The sequence below is a fragment of the Gopherus evgoodei genome, chromosome 1 (assembly GCF_007399415.2).
Source record: "Gopherus evgoodei ecotype Sinaloan lineage chromosome 1, rGopEvg1_v1.p, whole genome shotgun sequence".
Lineage (NCBI taxonomy): Eukaryota > Metazoa > Chordata > Testudines > Testudinidae > Gopherus > Gopherus evgoodei.
In genome coordinates, this window is record NC_044322.1 from 368175056 (window position 1) to 368200164 (window position 25109).

The following is a 25109-nucleotide window of genomic DNA, read 5'->3' on the forward strand; positions in this document are numbered from 1 at the left end:
GACTTCCAGCCACTGGGGTGCGTTCGGCCTCCCCTGCTAGGCTGAAGCGCCCATTATCATACAATTGTACCCCACATAGGTACTCGCAGGCTGGGACTCAGTCGCCCCTTTGCCTGGCTAACCAGACTGAGCTCCTGGAGTCTCTCACTCGCAGGCAGGTTTTCCACCCCAGGGCTCTTCACTCACCCCTCTCTGCTCCACCAGCCTCCTCCTGGACTCGTGGGCCCCAGGACTCCAGCCGTGGTGGCACCAGAGGTACAATAACCTCTGCTCCTGTGCGAGGGGGCTACGGAGCAGTGGCCTCTCTCCCCCAGGCCCGGGAACGCCCCCCGTCACCTGCGCCCAGTCGTTCTAGGGGGTTGCACATGATGCCCAAGCAGGGACCCCAGCAAGGGCGCAGGTCGGGGTGTGTGGGAAGACTTCACTCCCCCTCCCGCACTGTCCGGGCCTGTGCCCTTGCTGGGGAGAGCCCTCACCCCCCACCCCCACTCCGAGTGACTGGCCCTCACTCCAGTACATGGGGACATCAGCGCCATGAGCCTCTCCTCCACCCACACTCCTCCCCAGCCCCAGCGACCAGGTGGGGACACGCTCTGCTCCACGGGGGACTCGTCCCCCTGCACTGGCACACGCCTGTCACACCTGGCACACTGCGGCAGCCGCCAGCCGGGCCCCACTGACACCACGGCAGGGTCACTGCTTAGTGCCCAGAGCAGCCCAGGAAAGGGACTGGCTTGGTCCTACACTGGGGCAGCGCCCACCTCAGCACCGGTCCCCCTGCAAGGGGCTTGCAGAGGAATTACCCTGTGCCCACCCCCGCCGCCCAGAGCAGGGCAGGGCCTTTCCCCGCCCATGCAGAGCCAGCCAGCGCCCCGCTAGGAGCCAGAGCCCAGCCTGTCCATCCGCAGGCAAGTTCACCAGCCCAGAGCCGCCTGGGCCACCCAGGTCAATGGGCAGGGAGGCTGGAGCAGAGGGGCCGACCAAGCCACAGAGGCGGCGATATGGCCACGGGGCAGGGTAGGGAACAGGTGATTTCTCCTGGATCTCTGCCCTTCAGACTCACTCTCTGGGGTTTGAAGACCCCCCCCGCCGCACCCTGCAAGTTGCTCTGCCCAGGTATCCAGTAGCCCCCTGCACCCACAAGGAGCCCCATTGAGCTAGCAGAGTCCCATGCATGGAGCAGCTTGTTCATTCACACATGCATAGGGGCCCCCTTCACCCACCACTGAAATGCAGCCACCTCTGGGGTGGAACGCAGCAGCTGATGAATAGTCACTCAGCCAGCTGGGGCAGGAAGAATTCTGGCTGGGACTGGAACTGGCCAGGGGAAAGGCAGCTCCCTGGGTCAGGGCTATGTGTAAAATGCAAACACGGGTCCAATTAGTGACACATCGAGCAGTCTCGAGCGCATCCGACCCTGGCAGGTGGCTCATGCCCGTCTCCTCTGGGATCTCCAGCAGGGGCTGTGCTTTCCTCTCCCCACCTCATGTCCCAGTCTGCACCTCCCTCAGCCCACAGACAGCTCCATCCCAGACACCAGACAACTCTTCCTCCGTCCATAGCTACAGCTGCCTGCTGCCCAGCCTGCCCCACGGCACCCAGCCTCACAGGTTCGGGGACATGTTCCTAGACAGTAAGATCTCGAGATGCCAAAGACCAGGGAGAGGCACCCGTCTTCTCTGCCCGTGACAGGGTCCTGCAGCAAGGCCAAGCTTGCGGCGGAGAACGGGGATGCCCAATACCCAGCAACTCACAACTTACGGTCCCCACAGCCCCATAACTGGATGCCCAGGTGCTGGTGCCGCTGTGCCCCTGAGCGCTCCTTGCATGGTTGTGTCACGGTGCTCCTGCTAAGGGTGTGCCTGGGAGCCACGCGCTGGGCCCCAGTTATGGCTGCTGGGGAGCCAGGCCTCACACCCTGCCCTGGCTTTGGCAAGTGTCAGTTAGCAGCCCAGAGGCTGAATTGCCCTTCCCAGCAGGGCAGAGCATCTGGGGCGCCCACGCCCAGGAGGAAGCACAGCAGCCAGGGTCCCCCCGATTGCTGGTAGTACAGGAGCGCCAGGAAGCAGCAACTCGTCATGGTCACTGGCTCGAAGCAGAGTGCGGAATAAATTGTCTGTGCTGAGCCCTGATCTAGATCGACAGCGACTGACCTTCGCTAGTTGGGAACCAGCCCAGAGCCTCCAACTCATCCCACACAGAGACAGAGTGCTGCAACCAGACATCAACCAATGGAGGAAACTGAGGCACTGCATGGGGATGGGACTTACCTCAAGCTAGTGGCAGGAGACCCTGTGGCCAGTCTTATGCTCATCTCCCCCCCGAAAACAGCCCACGCTCCGACGGACAGGGGCCACTGTCAGTCACCAGTGACCTTACAGAGCTACGAGCCAGCGGCCTCGAGAGGAAAGGGCTCAGTCGTCCTCTCTGCAGTCCTGGAGGTGATGGAACCTAGAGGTGCAGCCCCCCACTCCGGCTCCATCACTCCGAACGTCCAGGGAGCACCCAGGCCCCGTGCCCTGCTTTCCCTGAACAGTGCCAACCTGCTGCCTGGGCTTGGCCAAGAGCAGCTTTCAAAGCACCGGCTCCGCTGGAAGAGAGAGCGAATGAGCCGACACTCACCCGCTCCCCATGCCGTGTGCAGGCAGGGGCAAGTAGCAGGGTCTGCCAGCCCCCCGAGCGCCCACGCTGTGCAGAGCAGCAGTCCCATCCATGGCTCTCACACACAGTCAAGAGCCTAGGCTTTCTTCACTTCCTTCCTCTCCTTCGCAGAGGGCAGGAAACTCCACACCCGAAACCTACCAGTCAGCGACCGGGCATGCATGCCCCAACTCCGCCCCCAGTGCTTGCAGGACCATAACATTTCAGTTCCCAGACTGCAGTTACACCCTGGGGCACCCCTCGAATGAGCACAGAGACCGGGCAGGGGCCACCCTCCCTGCCCATTAGTGCCCACAGGCTCAGGGCCTAGGAAGTGTGTCGTTTCCTGCCATTAATTCCCACCACACCCCACTTGGAACCCAGCCTTCGGAGGGGCAACCTGGCAGATCCCTGGCGGCTGAAGGCTTCCCCACAAATCTCCCATTACCAGGGATTTAGAGCTTAGGGGGAAGCTCTGAAACACCTGCCACAAGGAGTCAGCCTGCAACCCAGTGAAGGGAGCAGACGCCCCCACCCCAGCGCCATGGGGGTCGCACACAGAGCCCGGATAGGGCCCTGCTGCGCCAAGGGCCTGGCGGCATGTCAGGGTCATGGGATAACAGCTCGGGAAAGGGTGCGGTTCTGATCGGCTAAAGCCCTGCTGCAGATGCAGCTCCATAGCCGCACTGGTGCCCCCTAATAAGAGCGCTTACGCCTCGTCCACGCTGGAACAGCCGTACTGGGGCAGGCACTTTTACACTGGTACAGCTGCCTGCATGCCGGGCTGCTGCACCGGTGTAACTACAGCGGGACGGCTATGGCCGTACAACGTCTAGATGCAGACAAAGCCTAGATGAAGTTGCATCTACACTACACCGTTCTGCCAGCACAGCTGCCGGCTAGCAGCGTGAATCCCACGCCCCGGCTGGCAGCGTGAATCCCACCCCCCGGCGAGCAGCATGAATCCCACCCCCCGGCCGCTGTGGCTATGCTGGCTCAACCCCCAGTGTAGATGCAACCCTCAGTCGGGGAGGTGCGTAGCTTACGCTGTGTCTCCACTAGGGGGCTCTGCCGGCACAGCTGGACGGGCAAAGCAGCGGTAGCGCGGACAAGCCCTTGCTGACTGTCCGGGCCAGAGAGCCTGACACCGGGCAGGGAACGGAAGGATTCGCCCCCAGTTCACAGCTGGGACCCGAGGCCCAGAGCAATTCGGTGACTCACCCAGAACTGACCCCAGTCTTCTGCGTGCCAGCCCCGGGGGCTGCCCCTTGCACCCCACTGCTTCCCCCGCCGGGAAGGAGAGGCTCAGCCCTGGGGGGACAGAGTGCAGGAGGCTGAGCAGCCCCAGCAGGGCCTGGAGGACAGGGGGGCTAGGCCAGGCTGGCTTTATGCGTGCACAGGAATCCTGCCAGACCTGCCCATCAGAGCCACTTGGCCTCTCTCCCCTTCACCCCCAGGGGCCCCTGGCGGCAGGCAGCACCACTCCACGGTCCCAGCTGCTGCCTGGCTGACAGCAGCAGTTCCGGAAACGGGGGGCTGTGGTTTGGGTCAGAGAGGAAACCTCCCCCGACCTTTGCTCAGCATGGTGCAGCCACAGCTGCCTTGTTCACAGCTGCAGCCTGGCGGGAAGGGAATAGGCCGTTTTGGCTGCAGAGAGCAACCATGCAGATCTCTCCCTGAGCCCATGGGCCTCAGCTCCTCCAAAACAGCCTGTCTCCTCCCCACAGGGACACGGGGACAGCCTGCTTCTTCCTCTGAAACCCACCAAACCGCCCCCGCTGGGACCCTGGGGGTTGGGGAGTTTCTAAACTTCCCTGCCCAAGAACAAGGCACGACTGGGCATGAGAGGCCCGCGGGGGCTGCAAACGTGCTGCTCTCTCTGACACACACACCAGGATCACCCCGGCCAACAGGGGCCACTGCTGCTGCTCCGAGGAAGATGCAGCCCCTCAGCGGACAATGCCATAAACCCCACACCCTCCTCACGCCCCCCCCGCCCCTACGGGGTTCCTCCTCACACCCGGGCTGCCAGCCAGAGCCCACCTTAGGCAAAAGGGCGTCTCCCCCCTGGGAGCACCTGCCCGCACAGGCCACGGCCGGAGGAACCCAGCTCACGGGCAGCAGGCTGCACCCTACCCCTTACAGAGCTCTAGGGTCCTGCAAATCACATCTCCCCATGCTGGGTACTGACAGGATGCTGCAAACACAGCGCTAGCAGCAGGATGCTGACCAGAGGAACGGAGCCAGGAGCCTCACACACGGCCCCTGGAGAGCGGATTGAGAGGTGCTGTCGGGACCAGCGCTCGGCTATTTGCAACCCAGCGCTAGGGCCAAGTCACGAGTAGGGAAGCCAGGTGACCCCTGGCCAGTGCCATGCAGCAGTCGAGCCTCGGGGCCAGTGTGAAGAACTGAGAATGTTCTTAATGTTTTCTCTGAATACTGTGTTGGTGCCTCAGTGTCCCCTAGGCAGTTCTTAAGTATCTGGCAGAGCAAAGGGCCAGTGCACCTAAATGCCTGACACTCTGTCTCCTAGCAACTGATGGCCTGGGCTCCTCCCCTGCAAAGGTGCCAGCTGAAGGTGTTGGAGACAAAGGGATCAGGTGACCTCCTGGCCCGGGAAAGGAGCTGAGCAGAGAGGAGGGGCTGGAGGGGGTTGTTAGTCTGGAGCTGGCTGGGGACGAGGAGTGAAGTGCAGACGTGGGGGGTCTGGCGCACTGCCCCCCAGAATGGACCCAGCCGAGGGGTCCGGTTCGCTGTACCTACAAGCTCTGTTTTAGACCCTGTTCCTGTCATCGAATAAACCTCTGTTTTACTGGCTGGCTGAGAGTCACGTCTGACTGCAAAGTGGGGGTGCAGGACCCGGTGGCTTCCCCAGGACCCCGCTGGGGTGGACTCGCTGTGGGAAGTGCACGGAGGGGCAGAGGATGCTGAATGCTCCAAGGAGAGACCCAGGAGGTGAAGCCGTGTGAGCTTCTTGCCCTGAACAAGTCTGCTCCAAGGGAGAGGAGGCTCCCCAAAGTCCTGCCTGGCTTGGTGGGGAGCAGTTCCAGAGCATCGCCTGGGCGCAGACACAGGAACAGGCAGCTGGGGGCTATTCTGGCTCTCACATCAGCAGCTCCACTCTGACTGCACCATGGCGGTCCCCAGCCAAGGAAGGAATCTTGCCCGCTTCCTCCCGGAAGCCAAACGGGCTTCGTCTTGGCCCCGATGCCAGCAGCTCCAGTGCGGACACAGATACGCTGGGAGCAGGTGCAAGGAGCGTGCTGGGACCCCTCGCACCCCTCCACCTCCCGAGTGAGCGTCCGAGCCCCCAAATGGCCCCATTCCACAGCAGGCTCCCCCCAGCCCCACCCCCAGCCCCAGCCCCGTCCATGGGGCAAGGGCGGGCAGAGCCTGTGCTTGAAGAGAAGAACGCGGGAGACAGTCGCGCAGAGATGAAATCCTGAGGCCGCCCCACACAGCGACCCACCCCCCAGTGAAGATGCAGGACCCACTTCCCCCCTGCATTTCGCATCCTGCTTCCACGCCTCTTAAAGCCACGTTGGTGCATCACACCCATAGCAGCTCCACAGCCTGTCACAGCCCTTGCGGGCCAGGGTCCTTGCTCCCCAGGCTGCATCCCTTTGCTCCACCTTTCATGCAGCAGGAGGAGGAAGGGCAGGCGAAGGGCTGGGACCAGCCCCATGCCCCTCCCCTCCCCTCCCCAGCCCAGCCCTGTCTCCATGCAGAGGAAGGAAGCTCACGCTCAGCAGCTTTGCCTTGACTGGGCAGCGCCCGGGCCCTGCAGCAGTGTGAATCGAGACTGGGCGCCCGGTGCCAGGGACTAACCCCCAGGCCCTGCAGCGGTGTGAATCGAGACTGGGCGCCCGGTGCCAGGGACTAACCCCTAGGCCCTGAGGTGCAGAGGGCGGCAGGCAGCTCTGCTGTTTGCTGATGCTGCTAGCAAGGCAGCTGGGAGTGGCTCAGGTACGGCTGGTGGGTGAGCACCATGGCTGCTCAGCCTGCCGCTGAGGGAGACCCCGGCCCAGGTCTCCTCCAGAATGGCACCTTTCTCAGGGTTTGCCACCCACCCTCTCCCACTGAAGTGCAGCCACCGGGGGGTGGGGGAGGACAGCAGCCCCCAGCTCGCTGCACATGATCCCGTGGGGTCTGCGTCTGCCCCCGCAGCGCAGCTGGGGACTGGCTATTCCCACCAGCCACCGTCCAGGCAGGCGCGGGCTCCCGGAGCGCTCACCCCCACTGCTTCGCACTCGGGCCCCCCACCGCTGCACAAATCTGAGCAAGTGTTCAGGGCTCATGGCCACCGAGCAACCCGCTGCCCCCACCAACCCCCACAGAGTGTGTCCTTCACCCAGACAGCTGCAGCCCCTACCCCACCTCTGGGGGCAGACGAGGGGTTTGTGGGGCTCTGGGCCAGAGCAAGTGGGGACCCCTCTCCACCCCTTCTGCCTGCAGCCTCCTGCACCCCGCCTGGCACTCCAGCCAGGGAGCAGGGCGTCCATTTTTCCAGAGCCCCTCAATTGGCTGGGGCCCCTGTGCATGGGCCTCACTAGCTCAGTGGCTAATTCACCCCTGGGGGGCGGCTGCAGGGCCCAATCTGATTCCAGGGCTGCCCCAGTGGCTGTATCTCAGGCACGCACACCCTTCACAGAGAGGCTGGCAGCCGGGACCCAGGCAGCGAGGGGGCGACTGGCTTTGCTCGGCCCATGGGAGACCCTTGGGTTGTGGGGCAGGGACCCTCCATTGGCTGACTGAGCCCAAGCCAGCGTCCAGGCCTCGCTCGCCAACGGCGCTGTTCAGCCCATGAGAAGGGGGCTCCGACCCTTCCTGGAGCAGGCTGGCTCGGCTGTCACTAAGGGGGGGAGGGTGTCATTTGCAGGCAGCCGCAGCGGGGGCCTGGGTGGGGGAGAAGGTTGGGACAGGGCAGGCATGGTGCAAGCAGACAGAGATGGCCGGAAGCGCGGTGCTGTCCTGAGGACAGGCTGCAGGGTGTTCCACAGAAAAGCCCCCCTCCTGCACTCTGGCTGCCTGCCCCCCATTCAGCTCCCTCCTTAGAGCAGGGGGCTGCTAGCAGGCCTAGGGCACCCCCCCAGGTCACAACTACCCCAAGCATCAGGGGCAGGAGGGTCCAGCGACACCAAAGACTCCCAGTGTCACAGAGACGGTGTCGGACAAGGAGACGTGACCAACAGCGACTCGCCCTGGCATGCACCCCAGGCCTCCCACCCTCCCCAGGGCTCAGAGCCTCCTGGCCAACAAGGATGAGTTGGCAAAATAATCACCATCGATCAGAGAGAGGCGGGTCTCACAGCAGAGCCAGGGGGCCCCGTATGCCATCCTCCCCCCAGGTCACTGCACAAATTCTACTTTGGGGGGAGGGACTGAGTCTACTGAAAGGGGACATGCCAGCCCCCAAGCCCAGTCCCCCCAGACAGGCCCTGTCCTGCCAAGGAACATTCCCCCGTCCTCCAGGAGCCCCCTGCACAGAAAGGAGCCCAAGTGACACCCCCAGGCTGAAAGGAGACCATCTTTGTTCACACCCTGCGGCCTGACCCTGCAATCCCTCGGATCTGCTCCCACGGCTCCCGTTACAGGCTCGGGATCCACCAGGACACCCAGGCTGCAGAGGAATTCTGGTGACCGATTCCAGTGGTTTAAAAGCTGCGCTTTCCCACCAGCAAGCTGCAGGCTCCCAGCAGGACTGTGTTACTGGATTAGCTGGTGCTATTAGCGGAGAGTTTCCACGGCAACAGTGCCCTGGGTTTCTAGAGTTAATGCATCACTACTTTTAAAAATCCGCAACCGCATCGCACTGCTAATAATTATTTGCATCACAGCAAGGCCTCGAGATCAGCACCACACTGTGCTTGGCACTGCTCAGAGCCAGCCCCTGCCCCGCATCTCTCACACAGCAAAGGGCGGGAGGGGACACAGGCAGCAGCGGCTCCAGGTCCCAGAGCTCCACGTGCCTGGGGCGACAAGCTGCGGGGGGCGCCCTGCCGGTCCCCATGAGGGCAGCAGTCAGGCTGCCTTTGGTGGCTTGCCTGTGGGAGGTCCCTGGTCCCATGGATTCAGTGGCAATTAGGCGGCGAGTACAATGATGCCACAGGACCGGGGATCTCCCGCAGGCAAGCTGCTGAATCCGCGGGCCCGGGGCCCTCCCGCAGGCAAGCTGCCAAATCTGCGGGACCAGAGACCTCTTGCACGCGCGCCGCCGAAGGCAGCCTGCCTGCAGTGCTTGGGGCGGCAAAAAAGCTAGAGCTGCCCCTGGACACAGGAATTGGGGCCCACCCCATTGTCACACGCAGAAGTGCCATACAGGACAGGGCAACTAACTCACCTGGCCAAAGGTGGAAGGTCCCAAGGGCGCGACCCTGCAAGTGTCTCCATGCAGAACCGCCTGCAGTATCAGCGCTCAGCTGCCGGCACTGACCTAGCCGCTAGGATCCAACAATAGGCTGAACCTCGGCCTGGCAAAGGGCCATGGTTGGGCTCGTGGATGTCAAGGCGAGAAGGGACTGTTCTGATCATCCTGCCCAGCCCAGCTAGAGCATCTCTCCCCATGATCCCCGCGCCCAGCCCAACAGCTAGTGATGTGCCCAGGGCTTGTACTGCAGAACAGCAACGGCTCTCGCTGTAAACACTCCACGTGACAGAGAATATCCCCAGCGCTATCGAATCTGCACCCACGGTTACGTTACCCTCCTTGGTCAAATCTGCAATTTATTTGCACCTTCAACTTCCAGCACCTTTGGGGTTTTTTCCAATCACATTTTTTTTTAAATCCAATTTAATTTTCACCATGAACAACACCTGGGTCTTTTGGCATAGATAAAAACCAGACCTCTAAGTCTCATATTTATTTGCAGTCAGTTTCACTTTCCAGCTGCCTGAATGAGGTTGGAGAGGGATTAGGAGCGATGATTTAGACAAAAACCATTAGTTTTTTTTAAATTTAAAAAACATTTCTATGCTCATCAGGGTTTGTATTAATATTTGTATATCAATAAATATTGACAAATAGCACCTATACATTTTATGCTATGTAGCCATGAGATCATTTATACTAATATATTTGATATTTGCTTTACACACACATCTGGAGTGTGGGTATGCACACACACACACCCAAAAATAGGGTGCACGCATCTCTCCCCGCATCTGATTGTTCAGATCACTAATACAAGCCTAAAGGGACAGGTCAGGGCCAGCATGTAGGTATGTTTCAAAAAAAGCATAGGTGTAATGAAATCTGACAGTCATATAAATGTTTCAATACACAAGAGGCTTTTCCTTCTGTGATGTGACAAAAATGCCTTGTGTCTGGTACTGAAACGCATCAGAAGGGATCAGAACCATGGAGACCAAGGTACTGCGGGAGCAGCCAGCCTCTTGGCAGGGCATTAGCCAGCCTAGGAATCACCAGGGGGGCGGGCAGGACAGCCAGGGAGAAAGGAGAGGCCCTTCTCGTGAGGCCAGTGGGGGTGAGGAGCATACCGGCCGGCCTTCCTTGCCGTACTGAGCCTTTCCCAGTGGGCTCGAGCAGCCTCAAGCAGTGCCAGCGCTCGGAAAGGGAGCCGGCGCGGTGCTCGGACATCCTGTCCAACATCCTGATCCCATGTGCGAGCCACCCTGGCTTCCCCAGAGCCAGGCTGGGCAGCAGCAGCCTCAGCGCTGCAGGCTGCCCAGTGCTCCAGTGCCTGCCCGCAGGGCAGTGTGTGCCCACTCCCCTGCCTGCCTGCCAAGCGGAGAGAGGTCGCAGCCACTTACTTGTAGGTGAGGCCGTCGGCGATGGCAAAGAGCTGCTGGGCCGTGAGGCCATCCTCGGGGACGTAGCCCGTGCCCCCGCTGATCAGGTAGTCAGCCATGCTGCAGGGAGAGGGGCAGAACCGTTAGCATGGGCATGCACCCGGCACAGGCAAGGGATGCCACCCGCCCCACCCCACCCGCTAGCAGCCCCGGGGGCACCGAGCGTGTCTCAGCGCTACAAGCCTGGGGGAGCAGGGGTCCGGGCCTGCTGGCACCGGGGGAGGAGGCCCAGGGAGTCTGGCTCCTGCAAGCATGGGCTGGGTACCGCGCCCTTGGGGTGGAGATAGGGAGCACGCCCAGCCCGGAGGCTGCAGGGAGGGAGCCCCAGCCCCGAGCCGCGACCCCGAGCGGGCTGCAGGGAACCCCGCGCCCCAGTCCCGGCCCCGGCCCCGCGCTCGGGCTGCAGCCGGGGGCGCCGCGCACCTTGGCGGCGGGGGAAGCGCGGAGCCTGCAGCGGGCAGGCCCAGGCCCGGGACCCGCCGGGCCGTTGCGGGGCGGAGCGGAGCGGAGCGCAGGGCGGACCCGCGGCTCGGCTGCTGGTCCCGGCGCACACGCAGGGCCGGGCCCGCCCCGTGGGGAGGGCGCAGGGTGCAGCGCACGGAGCCCGGCCCCGGGTCCCCGCGCTCCGCCTGCACCGCCCCGGCCCCTTGCACCGCCCGGGGCGCGGGGAGCCAGGCCGGGCTTTGCTGCGCGCACACGGCACCGCCCAGCGCCCCCAACCTCCCTCCTCCTGCCGCCGCCCGAGCCGGTACCTGGCGGGCTCCCCCTCGCCCATGGCTCGGCCTGGGGCTCCGCCGCTCCCCACGCGGCTGGCTGCGGGGCAGGGACGGAGGGAGAAGGCGGCTGGAGGAAGGGCCAGGGGGAGGAGAAGGCACCAGCCCGGCCCACGCTGGCAGCTGGCCAAGGAGCGGGGGCTAGGCCTGCCCCGGGGCCAGGGAGGGCTGCCGTGGGCTCGCAGGCTGGTGGGGATGGCGAGGCCAGAGGCAGCCCGGCCTGAGCCCCCTCCTTCCCCAGCCCCCGAACGCTGCATTTGGCCAGGCCTTGCCCTGGCCATGCGGAGGGGTCACCTCTGGGCTCTCATCCTGTCCTGGGACCCGGCTCCCTAACCTGTGTCGATAAACCTGGGCACTGGGCCACCTGCAATGCACCAACCAGCCTGCCCTACCCTGCCCTTTCCGGCTCAGCGCCTGCTGCGCTGGGCTCAGGGGCAACTAACTCCAGGCCCCCACTCGCCAAACGCGTGCCTGGGGCGGCGTGCCACGGGGGGCGCTCTGCCGGTCGCCGGGAGGGCGGCAGGCAGGCCGCCTGGGTCCGCTGGTACCATGGCTTCGGTGGAGCCATGGGACCAGCGGACCCTCCGCAGGCACGCCTGCGGGGGATCCACCAGAGCCGCGGGACCGGCGACCAGCAAAGCACCCCCCACGACATACTGCCGTGCTCGGGGCGGCAAAATGTCTAGAGCTGCCCCTGGCTGGGCTGCCTGCTGGGACGTGGTTCTGCCTGCACAGCCGTGGCCACGTCTGCAACTGCATCCGACCCCGTGGCTGCTACTGGAGTCCCTGCTCCGATCTCAGACCTGAGCCAGCCTCCACTTAGACTTGCTGCTGTGGGGAACGCTTGCAGTATAGAAATACCCACGCAGGCCTAACAGTGGGCTTGGGGGAATGGCTAAGCCTCTGTTTTTCCATGGAGTCTGGCAGTGAATCCGTGGCTAGGCCCAGCTCTCCCTTCCCAGAGAACAGCTGGTGGACGTCAAACCTGTCCCAGTGCTGGAGAACTAGATGGCCCCTTGTCTGACCCAGCACAGCTAGACACTGGGCTCGAACCATGGCTGGAGATGAGCGATAACCAGCTGGAGGATCCCATTGGGCTGATCTGGGCTAGCCAATCCGACTGAAGGGCACAGTGCTATGCTGGATACAGGCTCACTCCCCCTTATCTCACGTCCCCCTGCTCGGGCTGCTGGCTGGGTCAGAGCCCCCAGGAGACAGGCACGTGCTGTCCTAGCTGCAGTGACCACAGCAACACCCAGGGGCTTACTGCAGTGGCAAGAGGCATGTTCTGGGTGCATGTGATATGTCCCAGTCATGTGCAAGTGGGGAATTCGACCCAGTTAATTGGCCATGATGACCAGGAGGGTTTGAATCCCTCGCTCGGTTTCTAATTATCTGCCCCTTTCCGCCTCTCCTGGCTCTCTTTTAAAACTCCCTCACATGATTCCGGCACTGCCGGCCGGCCCCCACTGTCCTCTGCAGGGATTAAAGGAGTTTTCTCAGGCCGTGAAACTAGAAGAATGTTTTTGGAAAGCCACAGATGCAGAGAGGGGCTGGTTTGGGAATGGGCTTGCACCTGCCTGGGCGCAGATCTGGCATTCACCGAAATCCCGTATTCTGTTGTTAGCCGCTTTGTGTGTGCCAAGGTGTTCTTTGCACGTCCAAGTGAGGCACGTTTATTCGTCCTCATGAAACTGAGCCTCAGCGTCCTCCCCAGAATGTTTAGGGCTGCAAAAACCATCAACCCCTTTCCCCAGACTTCTTCCTCCCTCCCTCCCTGCTAGGTTAGCCCTGTGAAAAGCAGGTATGACAAAAGCCAGGCATCTGAGACACTTGTGCTTGGGTCATTTCTGGGATTGAGACGAACCACTGCTGGGTTCCCCAGGTGGGCGTAAGGAAACAAAAGGTCTTTTATTTGGTTGTTGCCCTGTTCAGGCAGGGCACCACCCACAGCAGGCTCTTCTCTCCTTTGAGCCTCTCCCTCCAGGCCTGACACCTACTGCAGGTGTAGGGGGCAGGGCTGATTCAGAGTTTAAAAGGTCAGATGGGACCTCTGTGATCACCTAGTCCAGGGGTCGGCAACCTTTGAGAAGCAGTGTGCCGAGTCTTCGTTTATTCACTCTAATTGAAGGTTTCAGGTGCCAGTCATACATTTTAATGTTTTTAGAAGGTCTCTTTCTATAAGTCTATAATATATAACTAAACTATTGTTGTATGTAAAGTAAATAAGGTTTTTTAAATGTTTAAGAAGCTTCATTTAAATTTAAATTAAAATGCAGAGCTCACTGGACTGGTGGCCAGGACCCGGGCAGTGTGAGTGCAACTGAAAATCAGCTCGCGTGCTGCCTTCGGCACGTGTGCCATAGGTTGCCCACCCCTGACCTATTGTCCTTAACTCTGCTGGCCAGAGACTGAAAAAGTTTCTGAAGTACACTAGGAACGAAAAGAATCCTGATCATGGTACTGGGCCATTACCAGAGGGAAATGGCAGAATTATCAATAAGAATGCAGAAAAGGCAGAAGCATCCAATGAATATTTCTGTTCTGCATTGGGAACAGATGATCTAGTCTCATCATATGGTGGTGATAACACTTGTTCCACTCCACTCCTATCTCAGGAGGATGTTAAACAGCAGCTACTAAATCAGACATTTTAAAATCAGCAGGTCCAGATGAGTTGCATCCAGGAGTTTTAAACGAGCTGGCTGAGGAGCTCGCTGGCCCATTAATGATGCTTTTCATAAGTCTTGGCGCACTGAGGAAATTCCAGAACACTGGAAGAAAGCTACTGTCGTGCCAATATTAAAAAAGGGTAAATGGGACGACCCAGGTAATTAGAGGCCTGTCAGTCTGACATTGATCCTGGGCAAGAAAATGGAGCAGCTGATATGGGACTCGATGATCAAGAGTTAAAGCAGGGTAATGTAATTAATGCAAATCAGCATGGGCTTATGGAAAATAGAGCCTCTCAAACTAACTTCACATCTTTTTTTGATGAGATCACAGGTGTGGTTGATAAAGGTAATAGTGTGGCTGTAATATGCTTAGACTTCTGTAAAGTATTTGCCTTGGTACCACATGATATTTTGATTAGAAAACTAGAACGATACAAAATGAAGATGGCCCACGTTAAATGGACAAGAAGCTGGCTAATGGATAGGTCTCACAAAGTAAAGCATCATTGAACAGTTGTGTTTCTAGTAGGTCCCCCGGGGTCTGTTCTTGGCCCTGTGCTATTCAACATTTTTATCAATGACTTGGAAGAAAACATAAAATCATCCCTGGTAAATCTGCAGATGACACAGAAATTGGGGGAGTGGTAAATAATGAAGGAAACTGGTCACATACTGAGTGATCTGGGTAATTTGGTAAACTGGGAACAAGCAAAGCAATCTGTGTTTTAATCTGGCTAAATGTAAACGTGTACATCTAGGAACAAGGCATGCAGGCCACACCTACAGGCTGGGGATCTCTATCTTGGGTAGCAGCAACTCTGAAAAAGATTTGAGGGTCATGGTGAATAATCAGTGGAACATGAGCTCCCCGGGTGATGCTGCAGCCCAGAGGGCTGATGCGATCCTGGGATGCATAGACAAGGAAATGTCAAGGAGGAGTTGTCACTGGTGTGACTGCTGCTGGGATCCTGTGTCCAGTTCTGGTGCCCACAGTTCAAGAAGGAGGCTGATGAATTAGGGGTCAGAGAAGAGCCACGAGAATGATTCAAGGATTAGAAAACAGGTTTTTATAGGGCTAGACTCCAAGAGTTTAACAAAGAGAAGGTTAAGGGGTGAGGTGATCGCAGGCTGTAAGTACCTACATGGGGATCAAACATTTTACAATACGCTCTTCAGCCTGGCAGGGGAAGGTCTAACACAATCCAATGGCTGGAAGTTGAAGCTAGACAAATTCAGCATGGAACTCAAGTGTATATTTTTAACAGTGAGAGTCATTAACCACTGGAACGATTTACCAAGGGCCATGCTGGAGTCTCCATTGCTGGCAATTTCCAGAAGACTGGCTGTTTTTCTAACAGCTCTCAGAGTTACTGTGGGGAAGTCCGATGGTCTGTATTATGCAGGGGGTCAGATCAGATGATCACTGTCTTCCCTTGTGGCCTTGGAATCTAGGCTTTCTTGTGGTGGACAAGTCACATCAGGATTTCCCTGAAGTAATTCCTGTTTGAACTAGAGCAGAGCGGTTCAAAAACCAGCCAACCCTGATGTAAAGGTTGCCCATGAGGGAGAATCCATTGCGCCCCTTGGGAAGTTGCTCCAATGGCTAAGTACCCTTAGTGGTAAAAGTGTTACACCTCACTTCCAGTCTGGATTTGCCTCACTTCCACTTCCAGCCTAGCCATCAAGGAATGGAACACCTGTTCTGTTCACTCCCTCTGGGCCACATGGCACTGGCCACTGTCGGGAGGCAGGACACTGGGCGAGATGGACCTTTGGTCTGACCCAGTCTGGCCGTTCATATGAAAACTTGCATGGACCAAACTCACTGCACTGCTGACAGTTACTTGTTGACAGGTCCTGGGAAAGCGAGAGGTCCCAAAGGCAGAAGAGCCGCATAGTATCAGAAGAGTGATGCTGACCCAGAAGTCCGTAATTCAGCGTCACCTAGACTGCACTAGTGCCTGGAAGGCTAATTTCTTTTCCCAGGGAAATAATCGAACAAGTCTTGGAGGAAACGAGCCACTGATTGTGGAGCCGTGTGCACTAAGCAGCCTGTGTCGGGAGAGAGGCTGCCAAGAGCATCAACTGTGAGAAACTGGGCAGCTTTTTCTTCTTAAATACGATTGCGAACTCAGCAGGTGGGAGGGGAGAGGTTACTGTCACATTAGGATTTGGGGAAAGCCTTTGGTACCAGGTGTCACAACATCTGATTCTCCTAATGACACTGAACGGGCCGTCACATGGATTGGAATCATAGAATCACAGAATATCAGAGTTGGAAGAGACCTCAGGAGGTCATCTAGTCCAATCCTCTGCTCAAAGCAGGACCAACACCAACTAAATCATCCCGGCCAGGGCTTTGTCAAGCCTGACCTTAAAAAACAACAAGGATGGAGATTTCACTACCTCCCTAGGCAAACCAGTAAGAACATAAGAACGGTCGTACTGGGTCAGACCAAAGGTCCATCCAGCCCAGTGTCCTGTCTACCAACAGTGGCCAATGCCAGGTGCCCCAGAAGGAGTGAACCTAACAGGTAGTGATCAAGTGATCTCTCTCCTGCCATCCATCTCCACCCTCTGACAAACAGAGGCTAGGGACACCATTCCTTACCCAGCCTGGCTAAAAGCCATTAATGGACTTAACTTCCATGAGTTTATCCAGTTCTCTTTTAAACACTATTATAGTCCTAGCCTTCACAGCCTCCTCAGGTAAGGAGTTCCACAGGTTGACCGTGTGCTGTGTGAAGAAGAACTTCCTTTGATTTGTTTTAAACCTGCTGCCTATTAATTTCATCTGGTGACCCCTAGTTCTTATATTATGGGAACAAGTAAATAACTTTTCCTTATTCACTTTCTCCACATCACTCATGATTTTATAGACCTCTATCATATCCCCCCTTAGTCTCCTCTTTTCCAAGATGAAAAGTCGTAGCCTCTTTAATCTCTCCTCATATGGACCTGTCACGGAGTTCCTGGGCGATGCTCTGGACCTGCTTCCCACAAAGCCAGATAGGACTTTGGGGAGCCTCCTCTCCCTCGGAGCAGACTGTCTCCAGGGCAAGAAGCTCACACGTCTTCACCTCCTGGGTCTCTCCTTGGAGCATTCAGCATCCTCTGCCCCTCCGTGCTCTTCCCACAGCGAGTCCATCCAGGCGGGGTCCTGGGGAAGCGACCGGGTCCTGCACCCCCACTTCACAGTCAGACGTGACTCTCAGCCACCCAGTAAAACAGAGGTTTATTTGATGACAGGAACACGGTCTAAAACAGCTGGTTCCATTCTGGGGCCCAGTAAGGCAGACCCCCACGTCTCCCCTCACTCCTCATCCCCAGCCAGCTCCCAACTGAAACCCCCTTCATCCCCTCCTCCTCTGCTCAGTTCCTTTCCCAGGCCAGGAGGTCACCTGACTTCTCTGTTCTCCCACACCTTTAGCATCCCCTTGCAGGGGGGAAGGGCCTGGCCATTAGTTGCCAGGAGACAGAGGGTCGATGAGAAACTGAGGCCCCCCACAGTATTCAGAGGAAACATTAAGAACAATCCCACTTCGTCACAGGACCTGTTCCAAACCCCTAGTCATTTTAGTTGCCCTTCTCTGAACCTTTTCTAATGCCAGTACACCTCTATCCCGATAGAACATGGTCCTTGGGAAACCATGGTCCTTGGGTGAGACCGTGTTATATCGAACTTGCTTTGGCCCTCCCTGTTCCTTGTTCTCTGACCACCCCCTTCATAGACCCCTGTCCCTATTCACCCCCAGGACCCCACTCCCTACCCAACCCCCCTGCTCCCTGTGGGGGTCGGAGCTGGGGAAAGGTCCTGCACTCACCTGCGACAGGCAGCGGAGTGTTGCGACTGGGAGCTGGTGGAGTGGAGCTGGCTGGGGCCAGGCACCGCTTTCTGCTGCTGGTGAGTGCGGGGAGGATCCCCTCCCCCAAGCCCCCTCCCCAAGTGACACAGCTGGGGCCGGGGTGAGGGAAGCGGAGCAGGCTGCTCCCGGCCCCCCACTAATCCCCAGGGTCACTCTGGGACTGTGGGGCCCCCAAAAGTGCCCCCACACAGCCCCTGGCTGCATCCGAGACCCTCTGCCCCTTATCCAACCCTCAGCCCTGGCTTCGCCCGGCACCCTTAACACACTGCTCAGAGCAGCATGTCAGAGCTTTACCGTGTTTTCTGCGAACCCGTTTTATGTCTGGTTGCGTTATGTCAGGGTAGAGGTGTATATCTTTTTTGAGATGAGACCACATCTGTACGCAGTATTCAAGATGTGGGTTACCATGGATTTATACAAGGGCAATAAGATATTCTCCATCTTTTTCTCTATCTCCTTTTAAATGATACCTAACATCCTGTTTACTTTTTTGACTGCCTCTGCACATTGCGTGGACATCTTCAGAGAACTATCCACAATGACTCCAAGATCTCTTTCCTGATTTGTTGTAGTTAAATTAGCCCCCATCATATTGTATGTATAGTTGGGGTTATTTTTTCCAATGTGCATTACTTTACATTTATCCACATTATATTTCATTTGCCATTTTGTTGCCCAATCCCTTAGTTTTGTGAGATCTTTTTGAGGTTCTTCACAGTCTGCTTTGGTCTTAACTATCTTGAGCAGTTTAGTATCATCTGCAAACTTTGCCACCTCACTGTTTACCCCTTTCTCCAGATCATTTATGAATAAGTTGAATAGGATTGGTCCTAGGACTGACCCTTGGGGAACACCACTAGTTACCTCTCTCCATTCTGAGAATTTACCATTAATTCCTACCCTTTGTTCCCTGTCTTTTAACCAGTTCTCAGTCCATGAAAGGACCTTCCCTCTTATCCCATGACAGCTTAATTTATGTAAGAGCCTTTGGTGAGGGACCTTATCAAAGGCTTTCTGGAAATCTAAGTACACTATGTCCACTGGATCCCCCTTGTCCACGTTTGTTGACCCCTTCATAGAACTCTAATAAATTAGTAAGACATGATTTCCCTTTACAGAAACCATGTTGACTATTGCTCAATTGTTTATGTTTTTCTATGTGTCTGACAATTTTATTCTTAACTATTGTTTCGACTAATTTGCCCGGTACCGACGTTAGACTTACTGGTCTGTAATTGCTGAGATCACCTCTAGAGCCCTTTTTAAATATTGGTGTTACATTAGCTCTCTTCCAGTCATTGGGTACAGAAGCCGATTTAAAGGACAGGTTACAAACCCTAGTTAATAGTTCCACAACTTCACATTTGAGTTCTTTCAGAACTCTTGGGTGAATGCCGTCTGGGCCCAGTGACTTGTTAATGTTGAGTTTATCAATTAATTCCAAAACCTCCTCTAGTGACACTTAAATCTGTGACAGTTCCTCAGATTTGTCACCTACAAAGGACGGCTCAGGTTTGGGAATCTCCCTAACATCCTCAGCTGTGAAGACTGAAGCAAAGAATCCATTTAATTTCTCCGCAATGACTTGATTGTCTTTAAGCGCTCCTTTTGTATCTCAATTGTCCAGGGGCCCCACTGGTTGTTTAGCAGGCTTCCTGCTTCTGATGTACTTAAAAAACATTTTGTTATTACCTTTGGAGTTTTTGGCTAGCTGTTCTTCAAATTCCTTTTTGGCTTTTCTTATTACATTTTTACACTTAATTTGACAGTGTTTATGCTCCTTTCTATTTGCCTCACTAGGATTTGACTTCCACTTTTTAAAAGATGCCCTTTTATCTCTCACTGCTTCTTTTACATGGTCGTTAAGTCACAGTGGCTCTTTTTTAGTTCTATTACTGTGTTTTTTAATTTGGGGTATACGTTTAAGTTGGGCCTTTATTATGGTGTCTTTAAAAAGTGTCCATGTGGCTTGCATGGATTTCACTCTAGTCACTGTACCTTTTAATTTCTCTTTAACTAACCCCCTCATTTTTGCATAGTTCCCCTTTCTGAAATTAGATGCCACAGTGTTGGGCTGTTGAGGTGTTCTTCCCACCACAGGAATGTTAAAAGTTATGTTATAGTCACTATTCCCAAGTGGTCCTGTTATAGTTACCTCTTGGACCAGTTCCTGTGCTCCACTCAGGACTAAATTGAGCATTGCCTCTCCCCTTGTGGGTTCCCGTACCAGCTGCTCCAAGAAGCAGTCATTTAAAGTATCGAGAAATTTTGTCTCTGCATTTCTTCCTGAGGTGACATGTTCCCAGTCAATATGGGGATAACTGAAATCCTCCTCCTCTATTACTGAGTTCTTAATTTTGATAGCCTCTCTAATTTCCCTCAGCATTTCATCCTCACTATCACTGTCCTGGTCAGGTGGCCGATAATAGATCCTTAATGTTTTATTCTTATTAGAGCATGAAATTTCTATCCATAGAGATTCTATGGAACGTGTGGATTCACTTAAGATTTTTACTTCATTTGATTCTACATTTTCTTTCACATATAGTGCCACTCCTCCCCCTGCATGACCTGTTCTGTCATTCCGATATATTTTGTACCCTGGAATGATTGTGTCCTATTGCTTGTCCCCACGCCACCAGGTTTCTGTAATGCCAATTGTATCAATATCCTCCTTTATCACAAGGCACTCTAGTTCACCTAACTTATTATTTAGACTTCTAGCATTTGTGTACGAGCGCTTTAAAAACTTGTCCCTGTTTATTTGTCTGTCCTTTTCTGATGTGCCAGATTCTTTTTATGTGACTGTTTCTCATCTGATCTGGCCCATTCCAGTGCTTCACACCCTCCTAGTGAAATAATGTTTCCTACATATTATAAACACACACACCCTATCTCATAGAACTGGAAGGGACCTTCAAAGGTCATTGAGTCCAGTCCCCTTTTTGCCTTTCTCCAATCATCCAGGACCTCCTCCGATCACCACAAGTTTTCAAAGATAATGACCAATGGCTCTGCAATCACATCCTCCAACTCCTGCAGCACCCTCGGATACATTAGATCCGGCCCCTGGACTTGTGCTCATCCAGCTTTTCTAAATAGTCCTGAACCTGTTCTTTCACCACTGAGGGCTGGTCACCTCCTCCCCACGCTGTGCTGCCCAGGGCAGCAGTCTGGGAGCTGCCCTTGTCTGTGAAGACGGAGGCAAAACAAGCATTGAGTACATTAGCTTTTTCAACACCCTCTGTCACTAGGTTGCTTCCCCCATTCATAAGGGTCCCACGCTTTCCGTGACCTTCTCCTTGTTGCTAACATACCTGTAGAAACCCTTCTTGTCACCCTTCACATCCCTTGCTAGCTGCAATCCAGTTGTGCCTCCGCCTTCCTGATGACACCCCTGCATGAAATCAGAGGGAGGACCATAAACCTGCAAGGCAGCGAGGAGTGGCGCGCTGCAGTGACACTGTGACTGGCTTTCAGTGATCGCTCCAGGAATGAAGCAAGTGAACAAAGAAGCTGCAGCTGACTCTGAACTGGAAGCCTTGGTGAGGTGAACCCTGTGGGATTCCTGGGTCTCAAAGTGTAAAAAGGACGTGCGAGTTCATAACGCTGTCTCAGTGACCAGGAAGTGTTTTTCAAATTGAAAATGAACCATGGGAAACAGGTCGAGTTACCTTCAGCAATGAATGTTATGAAGAAGTGCCAGGGAGCCACACAGAGGAACTGGCGTAGGCCCCCCAGAAGGACCTGCTGATCTGGTACACTCTGGGAATCACGCTCAGTGAAAACAGACGTGGAGCCAAAAATGAATGAACCAAAATTGCTGTGGCGGTGATTAGGCTTCGTTGGTGGACAAAATAACCAAGGGCTGAACTGTGCTGCCCACCTTCTCCCTTCTCGGGTCCCTTACAAAGAGATTTTGAAAAAAATTCTCATCTTCCGTCCCAGCTTGCATGCCAGCTCCTCCCGTCTGCTCTCCCTCGCCAGCCCCCCAGGCAGAAAGAGCAGACCAGACTGGAACACCTTCCTTCCTGATAATCATCCTGATATCCAGGCCTCTACCCCTGGTTGGGGGGAGCGGGAGAGGGGAATGGACACCTGTCAGCCCCATCCCTCACCCCATCTTCTCTCCTCTCCTGTCTCTCTTTCTGTCTCCACTTTTCATCAAATCCAGAAATCCACGGCACTACATCAGCACGGCAACCACAACCCTGCCCCACCTAAGGAGAAAAGACCCAACCAGGGTCCGAACGCCAGGTGTTGTGATCAACCTGCCAGCCAAAGTGTCCATTCGTGACCAACCAGCTGACCAGTGCTCCCAAGACATCAACAAAAGCTGTACGTTTCCTTCCCCCTTTTCCATCCAATCTGATCTCCACCTGGAGATGTGAATACCCATCACACCTCAGGACAGGCAGTAAATTCACACTTTCCTTTTTGTCAAAGGAAGGTTGTTGCTTAAGCAAAAGATAAAAGAAAAGGAAAGAGACTTGAATAGGTTTTAATTATGTTTGTTCTGCAGAATCACTAATTCCAGTTTCAGCACAAATAGCCTGGGGCATAATGTAGTCAAATCTCATTCTGTTGGCAAGGGATGGAGAGAAAGGGAAGCCACATGTCCTTTGATTCATAAAAATCTACAGAATCACCATTTCAATGGTGTCACCCATTGTGGTGTGGGTGGGGGGGGTGCGCTGCCCCGTCCCTTCCCCCCACGCTCCAGGGCCCCTGGTTGGTAGAAATGTTGATAATACAATGGCATCAGAAACGGGTCGAGCTGGGTATCATTGGAAAGCCGCTTCTCCCACAAACACAGTGGTACCAAATGTGACAGACCTAGGACAGTTAAGTAGATAGATATTGACGGGGCAGGTGCAGACATTTAACTTTGACACGAGCAGTAAATCTTCCGCTGTGCTCTGCACCAATTAGGCCTCACCTGGAGTGTTGTGTCCAGTTCTGGGGGCCACATTTCAGGAAAGATGTGGAGAAATTGGAGAAAGTCCAGAGAAGAGCAACAAAAATGACCTCTGAGGGCATATTGAAAAAATTGGCTTTGTTTAGTCTGGAGAGGAGAAGACTGAGAGGGGACATGAGAACAGTTTTCAAGTACATAAAAGGTTGTTACAAGGAGGAGGGAGAAGAATTGTTCTTCTTAACCTCTGAGGAGAGGCCAAGAAGCAATGGGCTTAAATTGCAGCAAGGGGACTGACCCGGCCCTGCCACAGCCACTTCTTGGCCTTTAACAGCCCCTCATACAGAGGTTCCCAAACTGTGGGGTGCGCTCCTATGGGGGGTATGGAGGAACATCTGGGGGCTGTGGCAGAGCCGGGTCAGTCCCCATGGGGGGTGGGGAGGGAGCACCACCCAGCTCCCCCTGCCCCCAGTTCTGCTCCGGTCCCACCCCAGCTGTGGCCCCGTCTCCTGTCCCTGGCCCCGTCCCCAGCCTTGGTGCAGCTCCGCTCCCGGCCCTGCCCCCAGCCTCAGCCCCTGGCCATGGCCCCACCCCTGGCCCCAGACCCGCTCCCAGCTGCAGTCCCAACCTTGGCCCCCTTACTCCAGTTTGCATCCCCCCTTGGAGCTGTGGCTCTGCTCCCAGCCCCAGGTCCAGCGTGAGGGCAATGGGATGCAGATAGGAGTAAGGGGGGGGTGCACCCTCAAAAGTTGGGGACTGCTGCCCTAATGAGTCCAGAAGGGGCTCGGTTACTTCTGGGGAAGGAATTCCAGCCACATGTTTTGTTTGAAATTCGATGGAGTTCAGGGGCAGCGGGGGGAAAACCGGGCAAGAACATTTGGATTCTGTGTTATGCCCACCAACCCCCCCAATGACTTTCATTGCTCTGTTCTCATGGCCTTGGGCTTCATCTGAACCAAGTGCCCAGAGAGGAATTGGTCACCTTTGACCAAACCAATTTCCTTTTCGAAATTCCTCCCATCCATCAGGGTTGGACTTTTCTACACCTCTGAGCTCAGTGAGGTTCCGGGCAATCATCACACAAGAGCTGGTTAAATCTACAGCAAAAAGCATTTCGTGATGTCCTCCAGTGCTGCCAGGAGCAACGGCCAATGAGCTGTCCCAGCAGATCAAATAAAGACCATCAGCAACGCCACCATTGTCATGGATCGCCGCATCAGCCCGAAAGCTGGCTTTGTCACCAAGTCAACCTCATCGAATTGCTTGGTCCGGTCTGTGGGATTGCAGCTCTCCATCGTGCGTAACAGGTCACTGATGTGTAGAACTGTACCCTTTGGGAATGACTTTGAACACCTGTATGGTCTGTAACTATGTGCATGCCCTTTACAGGTGGATCCCAGTCATTTCTGGCTCCATACCAATAGTTTTCGTGACTCGTTACAACTCTTTAGTTAGCTGATAATCAGTCCCACTGAACCACTTCTTTTTTTGCCGATGACGGCAAATCAACCCGAAGCCCTCCTTCCATTTAGAGCAATCTGTAACACTCAAAAAATGTGTCTGGTGTCATGCTCTGAGCATTAAAACAGCACTGTCAGTCAAGGGCCAACGCTCCACTTTGGGATGGCAGCATCTCTGACATGCCCAGATTAATGTATCATTTAAAAAAAATACCAGGAGTTTAAAACCCAACCCGACCTATCGCCGACGTATTATCAACACCTGGTGGACCTGGAGCTGGGAGCCAGGGGGCCAGTGAGTTCTCCCTGCCATGCCGCAGACAGCGACACCTTTGAAATTATGATTCTGTAGCTTCTGTAGACACCTCCATTACTTTTCTGTCCCTGACTCGCCCCTCGAATCGCACACGCTCCCGAACTACACTGCTTGTTCTAACGTTTTGTTCTTTCGCTTGTTTGACTGATACACGTTCGAATAAGTGATTCTGGGGGTGTGCCATGGAGCCGAGGAAAACCAAGGCCCCCAAACCTAAGCACCCCTGTGTCAAGGATGCTCCATGAACATGACCACAAACAACACACCTCCCTGAACCCAGCTGAACCAAGCCCCCTCAGCCTCCACTCAAGGAGCCCCCCCAGCCACACTACAGTGGGTGACACCCCTGAAATGATGATTCTGTAGATTTTTACCAGGGGCCTTGGTGAGGCTCCAGATGTTGAGGCATCATGTGCTGAGCTGGCCTCACCGTGTGGCTGGCGGTGGGGGGAGCTGGTCTGAGTCTGAGCAGGAGGCTCATTGTTAGACGCTACACAGACAACGTTCATGCTCCATACAGGCAGCAGCGTGATGCACACAAGGACACGGGTGGGGCCCTGGGTTACACGCCAACCAGCTCACACTGTCCAGGTTGGAACTATGGGCATCTGAAATTGGGCCAGCCCCTGGCACCCAGTGATGGGCATCAGAGCTG

The 25109-nt window shown here is 55.7% G+C and overlaps 1 protein-coding gene across 4 annotated transcripts in view; it reads right to left on the reverse strand.

Moving 5' to 3' along the window:
* IMPDH1 (inosine monophosphate dehydrogenase 1) overlaps positions 1–11297 on the reverse strand; it is a 50356-nt gene extending 39059 nt beyond the window's left edge. For 2 of the 4 annotated variants that reach the window (XM_030539218.1, XM_030539138.1), the window contains exons 1-2: positions 11202–11297; positions 10411–10509 (exon numbers count right to left, since the gene is read on the reverse strand). In XM_030539218.1, coding sequence (XP_030395078.1) covers positions 10411–10509; positions 11202–11224 — 122 coding nt within the window. In that variant the 5' untranslated portion in view covers positions 11225–11297. Of the gene's footprint in view, positions 1–2270; positions 2611–10410; positions 10510–10872; positions 10936–11201 lie in introns of those variants that run through there. The other 2 variants (XM_030539310.1, XM_030539391.1) reach the window with 2 other exon arrangements.
* Between the last annotated feature and the right edge of the window lie 13812 nt (positions 11298–25109).